Source organism: Lactuca sativa, chromosome 5 (assembly GCF_002870075.4).
Source record: "Lactuca sativa cultivar Salinas chromosome 5, Lsat_Salinas_v11, whole genome shotgun sequence".
In the NCBI taxonomy this organism is placed as follows: Eukaryota; Viridiplantae; Streptophyta; class Magnoliopsida; order Asterales; family Asteraceae; genus Lactuca; species Lactuca sativa.
In genome coordinates this window covers 127,714,112-127,728,265 of record NC_056627.2, presented here as the reverse complement: position 1 = coordinate 127,728,265, position 14,154 = coordinate 127,714,112, and the positions used below count along the sequence as shown (strand labels likewise).

Here is a 14,154-nt window from a genome sequence, read left to right as displayed (position 1 = left end):
CTTGCATGGCTAGAAGGAGCTTAAAACCAAAACCCTAACTTATTACAAGCTCTTAAACCCCATAACTCATGGATGGGTGAAAGGAAAGGATCAAGATCACATTTTTATGACCACAAACGCTCCAAAACATTTGAAAGGACAACCCATTTGGTCTAGTGTAGGCCATACTCATATACAACAAGATTATGGGACCAAAATGCACAAAACTCAAGAACTAGCAAGATCCGATGAAGTATTCATCAAGTTCATAACTTTCTACCTTTTGAAGGTTGCTAATGAGATCAAAGTTCCAAAGTCACAAAGCTTAATGCTCCTCAAATACTCTCCAATGGACTCTTTTCTTCAAGGATGAACACAAAACACTAAAAAAACTCAAAAACTCTCAAATGGAGATTAGGGTTTGCAAAGGCTCGTTTAGGAGGATGGAGGCTGAAGGTGGAAGGGATTGGTGAGGGTTAAGTTGCTTAAATAGGGCTCAAAACCCCAGATTTAGGGTTTGCACAACTGACAAGTACGCCTTGTATACCCATTGAGTACGCCTAACATACTCATGAAGACCTACGTTCCTTTTAATGAATTACACCATGTGTAGGCCCAAAGTACGCACGACGTAAGGACCACTTTTGTAACAATTTTTTATACTTTAGATAATAATGGAAATACCAGGTTAGATGGGTGTTACATTAACGATCTTTATATTTACGCCATCGTATTTGAGTCTACTACAATTTTCACTTATAGATTAATCTCGTTAAAAAGTAATACATTTTTACTTACGATTTTATAAAAAAAATGTTCATACATACATTTATAAAGAACACATTGATATAAAGATGGTAAGTAAAAATAAATTATTTTTTTAACGGAAGTAATCTAAAGAAAGTTGTAGTAGGCTCAAATACAAATGTGCGGATATAAAGATCGTTAAAATCTGAGATCATATGAAGAACCTATGATGTTTAGAACACAATACCTAAGTCAAACCATAAGACCTAAGCAACCGAGGTTGCGGTGGCCATAAACATCAACAACCCCGAACACCTTATTAATTATTGTCCCATGTAGGATGCCGTGAGAAAAACTTAAAGAAATTGGTCATAAATACTGAATGTGTACAAAAACAACAAAGATATTAAAAAATAAATGTATACAAAGTGAAAAATATATTATATTGTTAAGTCAATTTTTTCTGGTTTACCTGTAGTAGTCGATCATAAAGATTGATTAGCCGATCGTAAGGATTGAATATGTGCAGTTTAACAACTTGAAGGGGTAAATATAGATGAAAAAAACATTAGTAACCAAATATATACAAATTGAAAAAAATATTACTCTTTTAAATCATTATTCCTTTTATATATCACTTATCACTGTGGACAACATCTTTTAATAGACTTCTTTATAGTAAGTTAGGTATTCAACTTGATTATATCCGAATCGAACGGATGGTTGTCCTGACACTCCCCAAAATAATATTATTTAAAAAGTTAAAAATATCAAAATGGTCATTAACTTCTATTAAAAAGGGTATTGGGTATTGGGTTAAAGGCGTATAGATCATTTAATGTCCACACTAAAACCAATCCAAAACTACTTAAAACAAGTCATATTCCATTTCAAAAGGTTACAATCCGACCCACTTTCAAACCAGGGCAGTTTATAGTAAAAAAAAAAAGCGACACAAGTTACTCCTTTTGCCTACGTTGTTAAAATACATTTTTTCCCCATATAGTATCAATGTAGTTACATTTCTTTACCCATAATGGAAACACACTTTGCCTTTGAAAACAAGTACATTACCCATATTAATAGCAAAAGTAAAATACATTGCTATTTCCCACAATTTGCCTTTAAAATATAATAAAACAATAAATTATCAACCAAACAGGTTTTTGTATTTTGTATATGGAACCATAAATCCCAATAAAAAACAAACAAAAACATTACATAACGATTAGAACCACAACAAAAATCCAAGTTTCTCTGAGTTTTTATTTAATATATGTATCCGCCCATGAAAGTACAATGCTATAATAATCCGTCAATCTTCTAGAAAAAAAAAAAGAAGGTTACCTTGGATCCCGTTTTGGTTTATTCAGAAATTCTGGTGGAAGTGAAAGAAACTGAACAGCCCGTTGAACTTGAGAAACATCTAAACGGTATCTTTTTGCTATTTGGTTGACATCCATAGGCCCATTATGGTCTTCGGCTTTTCCTTGATATAAAAGGATGATGTGGCGAAGCTGGCCTACATTTAGGGTACCCGGGGCAGCTGGTTTGTGTTCATATCTGCCCGATTCTGGAGTTGTGTTTCTTAGCTTTGGCATTGGTCTATTGTACTTGTCCACCACATATGCCTGCATACATAGTATTTTCAAGGTTTTTTTTTCTTTAAGATAAATGAGGAAACTGGACTTAATGGGAAAGTCTTATTCCCTTGACTTTTTGCATCAAGTATGGATGATATTTTGGCATAAGGCAAACAGATCTTATTCCTCCATCAACTATTTCATGTGAATCTTATGCATCATTAGATGTGTTTTAAGTTTCTCTTAGTAGTGTAAGTTGAAGGCAATGAAAGTTTTCATTTTTCAATCCTAAAAGCAATATTATGATGATGTACAATACATTCCAAGAAAAAGCATGAGTTGAGAGGAGATCTAGTGATCTACAGCAATATATCCAACAAGTTTTGTCAACTCACCTCACCTGTCTCCAGTTTCCCTCCAGGTTTTGTTTGAATTCGGCCAACCATCTTGTTAAGCATGGCATCATATTGAGAGTCACGTTCTTCAATTACATCATCAGCACTGTTTCTTGGTGGAACATCTAATGACATAATACGCATCAGGAAACAGTATCAATTACATAAACAATGTCTATAAGCTTCAAACATAATAGAATTCTCATGTAATATGTTAACTTCCTGAAATTTGTATGCTTAATCATCCATAACAAAGTTCTAAAGATGCAAATTAAAAAACAAAATCACATCAACTCTGGATTTGACAAGGTATTTCACTGCCATTAGTCAACTTGTATCTAAAATTACAGCCTTACAAACAAAGAATGATAATTATGAAGCTAAGAAAACCACACCTACGAAAACCCAGAAAAAAGACAGAAGGGAAAAAATTATGACACTATGATACCCGAAATTAAGTTTATTTGCCGTGATTTATCTGCTTAACAATCCCCTTTTAAGTACTATATCTTCCCCAAAAGCTTAATCATTAAGAACCTTCTAGTTCAAGTTTACGAACGAAGAACCCTAACCAAAGTGATAAAAATCTCAACCCTGCGCTACCCTAACACGATTTGCTACTTCTCTATAATGAATATTGTAAATGTATAACAGGCGCATTCACAATGCTTTATATAGTATCGGCGATGTTGAATATTCGTTGGTAAAATTTGAGGCACAAACTTTCAGAATCACTCAATGTCCAAGCGAATGTTGACTCCAATTGAGATCAAGTAAGAATTTAACTTAAAAATTCACTTACCAGATATAGGGTCAACATTACCACCGCTGGGAAGATTATTGTTTACAGGAGCCACCGGTTGGCTACGATCAAGTGGCTTATTCAGCTGAGACGATGAAGATGGAGGTGCAGGCGTACGGATCCTTCCAGATGCTCGACGAAATGCCTGACCCATTATTTTCTATTTGCGGCGGTGTTGTTGATGCCGTGATGCTGTACATGTATTTGTCGCTTACATACGCGGAATTTAGAAGTCCACGTAATGGTGTTGTTGATGCCTTCAATCGTGATGCTTACATGTATCTATAATTTTTTTTTTTAGAACGAACACATGTATCTATCATTCAACTACACAAATGTTGGTCAAGCCAATTAATTTTTTGTACCGATTGTCTAATTAGGCTATGTTTGGGAATTAGCCGAAAAGCTAAATTATAAGTTATAAAATAACTTAGGCATATGAAAATTTGAGTTTTCTAATAATTAATAAATCTTATATTTAAGAGAATTAAACAAAAAAAAATCAATAAGCTCATTGAAACATTGTAGAGCTTGTTGTTTTACTCCAAAATATATTGAGATATATGATTGTGTTGCACCTATATGATATATACTAACATTATATATATTTAAAATATTTGTCGACTCAACCATGAAAGTTATCTTGATTTTTTTTTTTTATATTTTATTTCCATGTCGTAGCGATTCGTTGTTTACTTTGAAACATTATGTTTGATACATTTATCGTATACTTCATTGAACCAACTCAATATCTAAACCAGTATCAAATATTAATAATACAAAGGTCATAGCGAAACACCTGCTTTACATGCTAATAGAAATATTAATTTATTTAGAACATTTAAAATATTTTTAAAATAAGTCGCAGAATTTTGTCTCAAACATTCATTCGATAAATACAAAATCTAAGAGTTAAGTAATTTTAAATACGTGGTTTTAAGTATGATGGTGTCCGATTCAAATATAAGTTTAAATAAACTATAAAAGTTATGTCATTCTTAAATATCCAAGTTGCTAACTCCTAATCTTCGACTTCATCAACGAGTACATATCAAAATAGTACCTTACGCTTGGAAGACCTAGTTAGTAATATGGGAATTCAACTATAAAATAGAATTGGATAATGGTAATAACCTAACTCTTAAGACCATCTCCAATCTATCTCTATTTTTTCCTCAAAAATAAAGTAAAAAATAATATAAATAATATTTCATTCAAATCCTATTACATTTTTACTTTATTTTTTTATCCCAAAAAGTATATTCCTAATTTATTCAATTCTTCCAACTTACATAGATTGTTAAATGCACTCCTTCTATTAATTTGGTTTTAACAAATATATAATCTATATTTTTTTCATTACAATAATATTAAACAAATAAGATTATATTTATAATACACTTATAAATAAATATTATACATGTATTTATAGAAATATTACAAATACATACTTTTAAATAAATATTATACATACATTTATATAAATATTAGACATACACACTTTTAAATAAATAGTATACATGCATATGATATCATGTTCGTAAGATACATTTTAATTATAAGCTTTCGTAAATACGTTATTGTGATCGTTATTTTAATATGTATTTAAATATTTATATGAATTCGATAAATAAAAATAAAATTTATTTTTATGATTAATTAATATAACTTATTATATAACAAAATATTATAAATAAATATTATATTTAAATTAAAACTAATACATAAAATAAACTAGAAATATATAAATATATAAAACGAGAAACTAAAACCGACAGCTAAAGCTTCATCTCCATATTTTGATAAATGAATAGTAATACTCCATATATGGAGTAATACTATTCGCATCTTCAAAAATGAGGGAAGAAAGATGGTAGGGTTAGGGAAGAATATGGGAGAAAATAGAGGAAAAAAATAGTATTTGGGGTGGGTTGGAGATCTTTAAGTTTAGATTCCCAAAAACATTTGAAAAACTTTTTTCAAAATACCAAACTTTTTCCATATCTTACAGACAATATACAACAAAAAATAACTTGATCTTGGAAAGGCCTATGACGTGTCGTTACAAACGAGTGAAATGTCATACAAGTGTGTGTACTATCTTATTGATGAGATATATCATGAGTTATCTATATTTTTCAAATCGTTGACATGTCCAAACGACGATAAAACGATTAAAGTTTAAGATGAACCAATAAAGCATTTAGGATGGATATGGAACGAACATTTGGTATCCTTAAGACTCTTGACAAATATTCAAACTCCAGACACTGTCATGTGACCTCAAAAGATTACAAAACATAATTTACGCATGCATCATATTACATAATATGATTTTAAAAGATGAAGGAGAAACGATATGCCACTACGATGAAAACAAAATTTTGTCATCCTTCGAAGGAGTACATATTGGTACGCAACAATACATTGCAAAATGCAAACATAAGAGAAGTACATGACCACAATACACATCACAAGATACACATTGATTTAGTGAAACATATTTAGCTAACATCGATCTCGTCGACGAAAATTTGTCTATGGATTTCTATAAGAATAAAGATGAAGATTGAGACATGCATCTTGCTGAGGATTCGAACACTCAGACAACAATATGGATGATGATTCCGTGTGATTTAGTATTTTAATTATTGTTACGTTCGTTATTTAATTTAATTATGTAATTTTTATTTTGAAATAATGAAACTATGAAAGTCAGATAAATACACCTCATAGTGGTGTTACCGCACATCCATCAGTGTCATATAAGCTTCATTGCACTATGTAGTGGGAGTACACGGTTCAGCCTTACTTATGGACGTAATTCCACTAGTTAATCACATATGTTCTCTAGTCATACAAGAACAACAAAGAGATATCGGTGTAAAGCAAGCTGCAAATTTGCCAGTGGATTGGCTTTTAATTTGCAAAGTAATAGCACTACACATAATAACAAAACTCGTACATCACATAATCCAAATTACAAGAATTTCATTAAGAATTGGTCATCATTCTGTATTCATTGCAAACAGAATGACCCCTCTCAAGACAAATGTCACCGTCACGTCTCTATGGATTCCCACCAGGTTTTATGTCAAATCACAATTTCTTTAATAGTCATGTACATGTTGATTCAATCTCTATTTAATTAGCAATCGTTGAATCGGTTTTTCACTTTCATTTCCTTCTTACGTTTCATTTCTTCTCTTCGAATAGATTCAAAGAAAATAAGATATGATATGCTTTCACCTTGGCTTGTTCCACCTAAATGCAATTTTCGTCCCATTAACATAAATCACATCCATTTTTTGCCTCATTTACACAAAAACCAAAATGGAAGTAACACACAATAATCCGATTAAAAATGTATACAGCTTGACATCACATTACTTACAAATTGCTGGGAAAATATGAAGTGTATCAGAGTAGTAGATAGAGTGTATACCAGAATATACTATACTGTCTTTTATAGTTTCAAAAAAAAAAAAAGATAGATGGCCAAGTGCTCCTGCAAACCACTTGTGGGACTCACATATCTAATTCAATTGTCTCCTTGCCTCAGCATGCGTAGAATTGACAGGAAGAGATTTAGTATGTCCAGATAAAGAGTCACTGATGCCCAAATGTACTCATCATATGTAAATCGCTTGATTAAGTTCTCAGTGTCATAGATTATGTATCCAGAAAACAAAACCGCACCAAATCCTCCAAATATCGCGTTTGTTGTGGGCCCCAGTGGAAAGAACACCTGGCATGGCATCATCACAAATCCATAAATAAATCAGGCAAAATCTACACTAGTTAAATAAATACAGTCAAGTGAAACAATTGCAGCCTTTAAGGCTGTGCATATTTCTTACACACGACAAGCTTTCTAGGGCTATTATCTATGATGAGGATGAAAAGGCCATTTACGTCTTTTTCACAAATGAGAGATCAAAAGCGAATAATTGCAATTTTGTCTCAATGACATCCATCTGAGTCTAAGTCCTAGTCCAATACAAGCCATCTATGTAGGGCATTAGGATGATAAGGATGAAAAGGGCATTTATGACTTTTTACACTAAAAAAAAGGCATCATGTGCATGTCTGTGTGTGTGTGTGAGAGAGAGAGAGAGAGAGAGAGATAGAGGACCTGCATGAAACTAGTGACAAGGAGAATAACAAGACTAGTGAACAAAATTGGACCCAAAAAGCTGAAGTCTTTGCCCTTCTTTGATGCCCAGAAAGTGTAGGCAGTTAGAGATGAAACCACTGCAGAGGTCAAAACTAGAGCTTCCAGCACAATCTTTCCTGTATCATTAATTTCAGATAAATTTCATTTACAGGTCAAACTTACCTAAAATTTAAAAAATGAATATCGAAAATTATAGATGAAGATCTTGTATAAGGTAAAGAATACGAACCATCTGTGTTGGCACAGCTCACACCTACAGTGAGACTTAGGGAAACTGTAAAGAGTCCAAGGAACACCAAGTTGAGTGGATGCTTTTGTTGATACACATGCAAAGGCCACAAAACTGCAAAAAGATTGCAGGCATTTCAATTCTCAAGGAGACAGAAATCAAGATTACATAATTATATAAAACCCTCAATATCTTTGGTTAATGTTTATAGCCATTAAGAAAAGAATGATTAACCAAAGTTCTTGGCCAAAACCATGAATGTGATATGTATTTCAATTCTCAAGGAGACCTAATTTATGAGCATCTATGAATAGAGGCTCTCAAAAGGATCAAAACCTTATGGTCCAAATGGGCAAATTATGATCATCAATTCGTTGACACTGGGAACCCCAGATTAGACGACCCAAAATGCACAATATCTTTGGTTAGGGAAGATAGAGAAGAAATGGGAATTCGATTTATACATAGGTCAATTTTGAGCACAGATCTGAAACCACTCCTCAAAACAACGAAAAAAACAAATTCAGTATCATAATGGATATAGAAATGAGATCCACACACAAAAATCAATAATAAGGAAAAAGTAGTCGGCGATGTTTTTAGATCTGGAGCAATAGGGTTTTGAAAATAATATCTAGTGAATTCTTATAAGATATAGAAAAACAAAACGAATTAAGTGAAATCAAATAAGTGAAACATAAATCATGAACGAAGAACATGATAGATAACTTTGAGATCGAGGGATGCGTACGGATGAATGGCAAGAAAACGAGAAATAGCAAGAGTCCGGAATTTCCACGGAGGAGATCGTTGATAGGAGCATAGAGGACAGTGAGGCAAGAGACGGCGGTGGTCAGAACCATCTGGGCGGCAAGGATTCCGTAAACCTTACGGATGAAGCCCCAACGAAGTTGGTTTTCTCCATGGCTGATTCCAGGGTAGAGAGTTCCCTGTTCGATGTCCCCTTCGTGATCGTCTTTGGTGTTTATCCTTGTGAATTCAAACATTTTTGCGATCTTGATTTTCTGTTACTCTCAAAGTCTCCGCCTATACCCTATATGCTTTGAAAGATGGGTGATAGGAGATACGATGACCAAGACTAGTGGAGTTTGCGTGAATGAGTCGTGACGAAGGGAATGTTGCTTCGGTAATTGTAGAAAAAATTTATATCCAATCCATTTCGTTAAAAATGTTATATTTTACTTTTTACCTATTTCATAAACTTTTTAAAGTAAAAACTGTAAAAAAAAAATAGTATTATTGGTTTGTTGTTTTCTTCAGAAAAAAGACAAAATTACAAAAATGGTGTTGTGTTAGTCAAAATTATATGTTTTTGGTTTAAAAACATTTGATAATACATGGGTAATACATGGGTGGTCTAATTTTGAAAAGGTGGTGTGATTTTAGTCCTTATGGTTGTCATTTTTTTGTAGTTTTGGTCTAAATCCTACTAAAATGACAAATATGTGATTTTGATTCTTTTTTTAAATTTCTTTTAATTATAATATTTTAATTTTAATTTTAAAAATACCAAAAAAGAAATCTCATCCACCCAACCCCTCCCAAATCATATCCTACCCCACCTCCTACTTCCACATCATCAATCTCTTTCTATTCCAAGACTAAGAAAACACGCAGATGTCCAAACATGCACTCACAACACACAATCAAACTCAAATCATTCACGCCCCTAGTTATGTTCCTTCTTCTCCTTCACTAGATGCAAATGTCAATTAAAAGAAATAAAGACGAGGAACAGTTACAAGTCAATATCAAAAAAACAGTCTCCTCTTCTTCCATTTTTTTTCCTCGAGTTACAGGTATTCAAGAGAAAGAGGAGCAAGTATGTGATGGTTATTTATCGCTCTTCTTCTACTTCTCTTCTTAATCGAGCTCTTCCTCTACATGCCAATACCCTTGTATTTCCCCAGTCATCGCCATGAGAGCATCTTGCCACCGCCGTCCCTATTTGTTCATTACCACCCCGATCATGCTTGTTCATCAAGGTTGTTGTTGCTTGTTTATCATTATCATCTCCTTCACATCCTTTAAGGAAACAAATTTTAGATTCATTATAAATCCCAAAGAAGATCAATTCAAACCAATGAAGATAAAAAGAACTTACACCCAAATTCATGAAACCAAAACCTAATTAATCTACAAGTTAAGCCATCCAAAGTTTTAATGATCAAAATTTAAACGGAGGCCATTAGTTCCCTGAAAACAAAGCACACGATGGTTTTTCTAAAAACCAATTTTGAAACCCCACTTGCCACAATGACCTGTATCACCACCATCGCTTTCGAATCCAGTGTAAACCTAGCCTCACTTTCGATGTAAACCTAACTTCACATTTGGCATGAAGGTTCCTAGCTTAAGGCTCTAACAGAAATTGTGGATACGAAACCACCTTTAGAGGAAGAGAAGTATGAGTAGATGCAATCCCTAATTTTTAAAAATGGAGTTCATGAGGACTTGGAATCTGGTAACAATTTTAAAGTCGTCTGGTGTATGTGAGCATAACAACGGCAAAAAAGTTCAATCAAACACCATCGAGTACCAGAGATTGTAGAGGAGACGAAGCCACCCATGATAGAAGAGAAGTTTGATCATACACAAGCCCAAGTTTTTAAAAACAAAGCTCAGGTGGACTTAGAATGTAGCACATGGTTCTTGTTATGTATTATGTTATTAAATCTTCCTTTATTTTTGCATTTTTGGCCTTGGACTCGGCGAGTCGAAGGACTGACTCGCCAAGTAGAAGCGGGATGAGGTGCGGGGTTTAAGTTGCGGACTTGGCGAGTCGAGTCCCGGACTTGGCGAGTAGCCGCTGTTTGGACAAAAACCCTAATCCAGGGGTTTGCACCCTATTTAAATGTCACACCCCAAAACCAAGAACGGCGGAAACGTTCCGGGATGGAGGACGTCATGTACAGTATCACAACAGTGTAAAGTAGTAAATAAGCAACAACATCATCCATTGCATTATAAGTAAAGTTTTAATACATGTGTGTTCTTTCATTGTAATAAGACACCAAAAATATACAATCAAAATAAAAGACGAGACTTGTCTGTGCTCCGTCTTCTCAAAAACCTGGCCATCGTACCTGTCTACTGGTGACCTGAGAATACAAGTTATTTTGAAAGAGAGTATCAGCTTAAGCTGGTGAATTCATAAGTATTTAAGTGTCATTGTCTTGTTTTGAAAAGCTGTTATTAATGCCATGTAAATCTTTAAATGAAGAAGTTGATGTAAGTATGAAAAACCCTAGAAAATCCCTTATTTCCTATTAGTACGAGCTGTAGTCTTCTACCAAGACCTGAATGTTTTGTAAGTAAAATGATAGTTTTTCCTTTCTATTGACTAGTACTAAAAGTACTTAGTCTAACTCCTCGTTTATGTGATTATATCACAAAATAAAGTAAATAGGAAAAGTACTAATGTAAGTGTTATCCGGAGGTACTAGGGCTAACACGACATCGCGGTAAGCGAAATGAATAACCTAATGAACATCCGAAGATTGTCCAATTGTCCTCTATAGCAGTAGCAGGGAGGAGGAAGGGCTAGTCCCATAATTGACTCCTAATATAAGTAGTAACCGTAGGCATCCGTAGATGTTCATCACCCACTGGTGCTAACAGCTGGGTTCCAGAATGGTTAGTCCCGTCTAGACATCCCGTCGAACTGGGATAGGCAGGAAAATTTACACAGAAGGTACGAATAATTCTTCCTCGTAACTCTAGGTACAAGTATCCAGGTAAGTGAATACAGGATAATGTATCTATGTAATGGTACTCATGTAATGTATTTATGTAAGCGTGTTCATGTATCAAGTAAGCATATGTAAACGGACTCATGTATCATGTAAGTATATGTAAATGTACTCATGTATCAGGTAATGTAATGGTATAGACTCATGAATGAACTGACTCTTGTGTGATTCCTTGTAATAGAAATAATGGTTGTATCTTTTAACTATCCCTATGATAATTAACTGAAAAGATAATTGGTTGTTCAGGTAGTTTATACACCCTTACTACACAAGAGTGTGGGAAACTGAATGAAGGATGAAAACTATAATCTCAAAACATTTATATAAACATAAGTGTATAAGTATAGTTTTGTTTCAAGAAGGTAAAAATAATGGTTTTGTAAGATATCTAAGAGTTTTGAACAATAATTAAGAGTGACTTGATGTCATTTTAATAAACATTTCAAAACTAATACTTTTGTTATCAAGGTATTTTAAGATAGAAAACCATTTCATGTATCACATTTTGAAGTATGTGAAATCTACTGGGTGAAAACACAGTTATAAAATACATAAGAGTGATTTGATAACATACTTTTTTCTACTTGTATTCCCCCATTAAAGCATTTAAAATCATTTAAAACATTGATTAAGGGGTATGAACTCACCTGTAGTGAGTGGTACGGATGAACTGAGGATGTATGATCGCTAGGTGACAAGTGAAGTCTTGAACACACTTTATAACCCTAGTTAACATATAATACCACATATATGTATCCAATTAGTCTTAAACTACTAATTGATAATGTTAAGACATCCTAGAACATAATAAACACTTTATATAAGTGTTATAAGCCCTAAGGATTGCATCTAAGTTGTTGTGGGACAAGGCTAGTGAGTGCAGGGTTCCAAGGGACCTCATACTTGAGTTTACTCTCCATATAACCCCACACAAGGAGTTTACGGTCGTAAACTCTTGAGTTTACGGCCGTAAACTCCTAGGCTTAAAGTCCTTTGTTGTTTTGAGGTTCTAAAAGATCCCTAGAAGCATTCCGACTTGGTGGATTAATTCATGGAAGGGTTTAGGGCACTAATACACTCCTTTGAGGAGTTTACGGCCCAAAGGCCATTTCCTTTTTAGTTTACTGCCATAAACTCATATGGAAGTGGATATTTTTATGCTTTCAAGTCCCAAACTCATGTAGGATAGGTTCTAAACATTCATCTAAGGCTAATGAAGGCCTTAGGCACACATTGATGCCCTTCATTCATGTTTACGGCCCAAGAACCATATAAGCTATATAGTTGTTTAGTTATGCAATCTATGTTATTAACACATTATAAGCTATATAACACTTCTAGAGAGAGGTACTCACGATTTGGGATGAAAATACGAAGATCCGTGAGAGAGAAAATGGCTTTTCTCTAGTTGTAAATGTGAATAATGAATGAAATTGGTTCATAATTCTATTTATAGTCCTGAGATTTTTGGCAGAAAATATTTTATTCCCGAAATGATCTCTAATACCATAGAGTGTTGGAATAACAGAGTTACACAAAACCCTAGTGCATCCACTCTCCTGATATCTCCTGAAGTGTAAACCCTGAATTACTCAAACTTATACGAAAAAGTCTGAAAATTCACTGTGACTGCTATAACTTCTAATGAAGTGATATTGTTTGTACAGAATGGAAATTTCGGGTTGTAACATCATCCCCCCGTTAGAAGGAATTTCGTCCCGAAATTAGAATTTAAGCAAATAAGAAGTTACAAATAACTAAGCGAAAAGATGAGGGTATTTCAGTTTCATCTGATCCTCTCGTTCCCAAGTGAACTCAGGTCCATGCTTTGCGTTCCAGCAAACCTTCACTATCGGGATACGGCTCTGCTTTGTTTGCTTGACCTCTCGGTCCATGATCTCTACTGGTTCCTCCACGAAGTTGAGGCTCTCGTTGATCTCAATCTCGTCGAGTGGAATAACAAGAGTCTCGTCGGACAGACACTTTTTCAAGTTCGAGACGTGGAAGGTAGGATGTACATTACTGAGTTGTGCGGTAGATTGAGTTTGTAAGCTACGGGGACGATTTGGGAAAGGATCTCAAAAGGCCCTATGTATCTTGGATTGAGCTTCCCACGCTTTCCGAAGCGTATCAAGCCCTTACAGGGTGAGACCTTCAGTAGGACTCGGTCACCCACCTGGAATTCCAATGGTTTCCTTCGCTTGTCAGTGTAGCTTTTCTGTCGGTCTCCAGAGGCTTTCAATCGTTCACGAATTTGAACGATCTTCTCTGTCGTTTCCCGAATGATCTCCGGACCCGTGAGAGTGCTTTCAGGAACTCGTCCCTTAGCTAACTGGGTATCACCCACCTCAGCCCAACACAGAGGGGATCTGCATTTTCGGCCATAAAGGGCCTCGAATGGAGCTGCCTTTATGCTCGTATGATAACTGTTGTTGTAGGAAAATTCGACGAGGGGTAAATGGGTATCCC

General features: G+C 34.4%; 2 protein-coding genes across 3 annotated transcripts; both read right to left on the bottom strand.

The window, feature by feature from the left end:
* Nucleotides 1-1,873: 1,873 nt before the first annotated feature.
* On the bottom strand, nt 1,874-3,772 carry LOC111887290 (uncharacterized). 2 transcript variants are annotated; one of them, XM_023883456.3, is made up of 3 exons: nt 3,507-3,768; nt 2,705-2,829; nt 1,874-2,357 (listed from the first exon to the last, which is right to left on the bottom strand). In XM_023883456.3, exons 1-3 carry the CDS (start codon nt 3,658-3,660, stop codon nt 2,070-2,072), a joined length of 567 nt encoding a protein of 188 aa, XP_023739224.1. In that variant the 5' UTR covers nt 3,661-3,768; the 3' UTR covers nt 1,874-2,069. The 2 variants fall into 2 exon arrangements, with proteins under 2 accessions (XP_023739224.1, XP_023739225.1); XM_023883457.3 differs by having other exon boundaries at nt 2,220-2,357; nt 2,710-2,829; nt 3,507-3,772.
* A 3,068-nt stretch (nt 3,773-6,840) lies between these two features.
* LOC111887278 (BI1-like protein) lies at nt 6,841-9,051 on the bottom strand. Its single transcript, XM_023883439.3, has 4 exons — nt 8,664-9,051; nt 7,913-8,026; nt 7,642-7,799; nt 6,841-7,254 (listed from the first exon to the last, which is right to left on the bottom strand). Exons 1-4 carry the CDS (start codon nt 8,917-8,919, stop codon nt 7,048-7,050), a joined length of 735 nt encoding a protein of 244 aa, XP_023739207.1. The 5' UTR covers nt 8,920-9,051; the 3' UTR covers nt 6,841-7,047.
* Nucleotides 9,052-14,154: the final 5,103 nt, after the last annotated feature.

Coding starts and splice junctions, on each gene's coding strand:
- LOC111887290 (XM_023883456.3), bottom strand. CDS start 3,660: ATGGGTCAGGCATTTCGTCGAGCATCTGGAAGGATCCGTACGCCTGCA. Junction 2,830..3,506: donor TAATGTTGACCCTATATCTG/GTAAGTGAATTT, acceptor TTATGTCATTAG/ATGTTCCACCAAGAAACAGT. Junction 2,358..2,704: donor GGAAACTGGAGACAGGTGAG/GTGAGTTGACAA, acceptor CTATGTATGCAG/GCATATGTGGTGGACAAGTA.
- LOC111887278 (XM_023883439.3), bottom strand. CDS start 8,919: ATGTTTGAATTCACAAGGATAAACACCAAAGACGATCACGAAGGGGAC. Junction 8,027..8,663: donor CGTTTTCTTGCCATTCATCC/GTACGCATCCCT, acceptor ATCTTTTTGCAG/TTTTGTGGCCTTTGCATGTG. Junction 7,255..7,641: donor TTGTCACTAGTTTCATGCAG/GTCCTCTATCTC, acceptor ATGCCATGCCAG/GTGTTCTTTCCACTGGGGCC.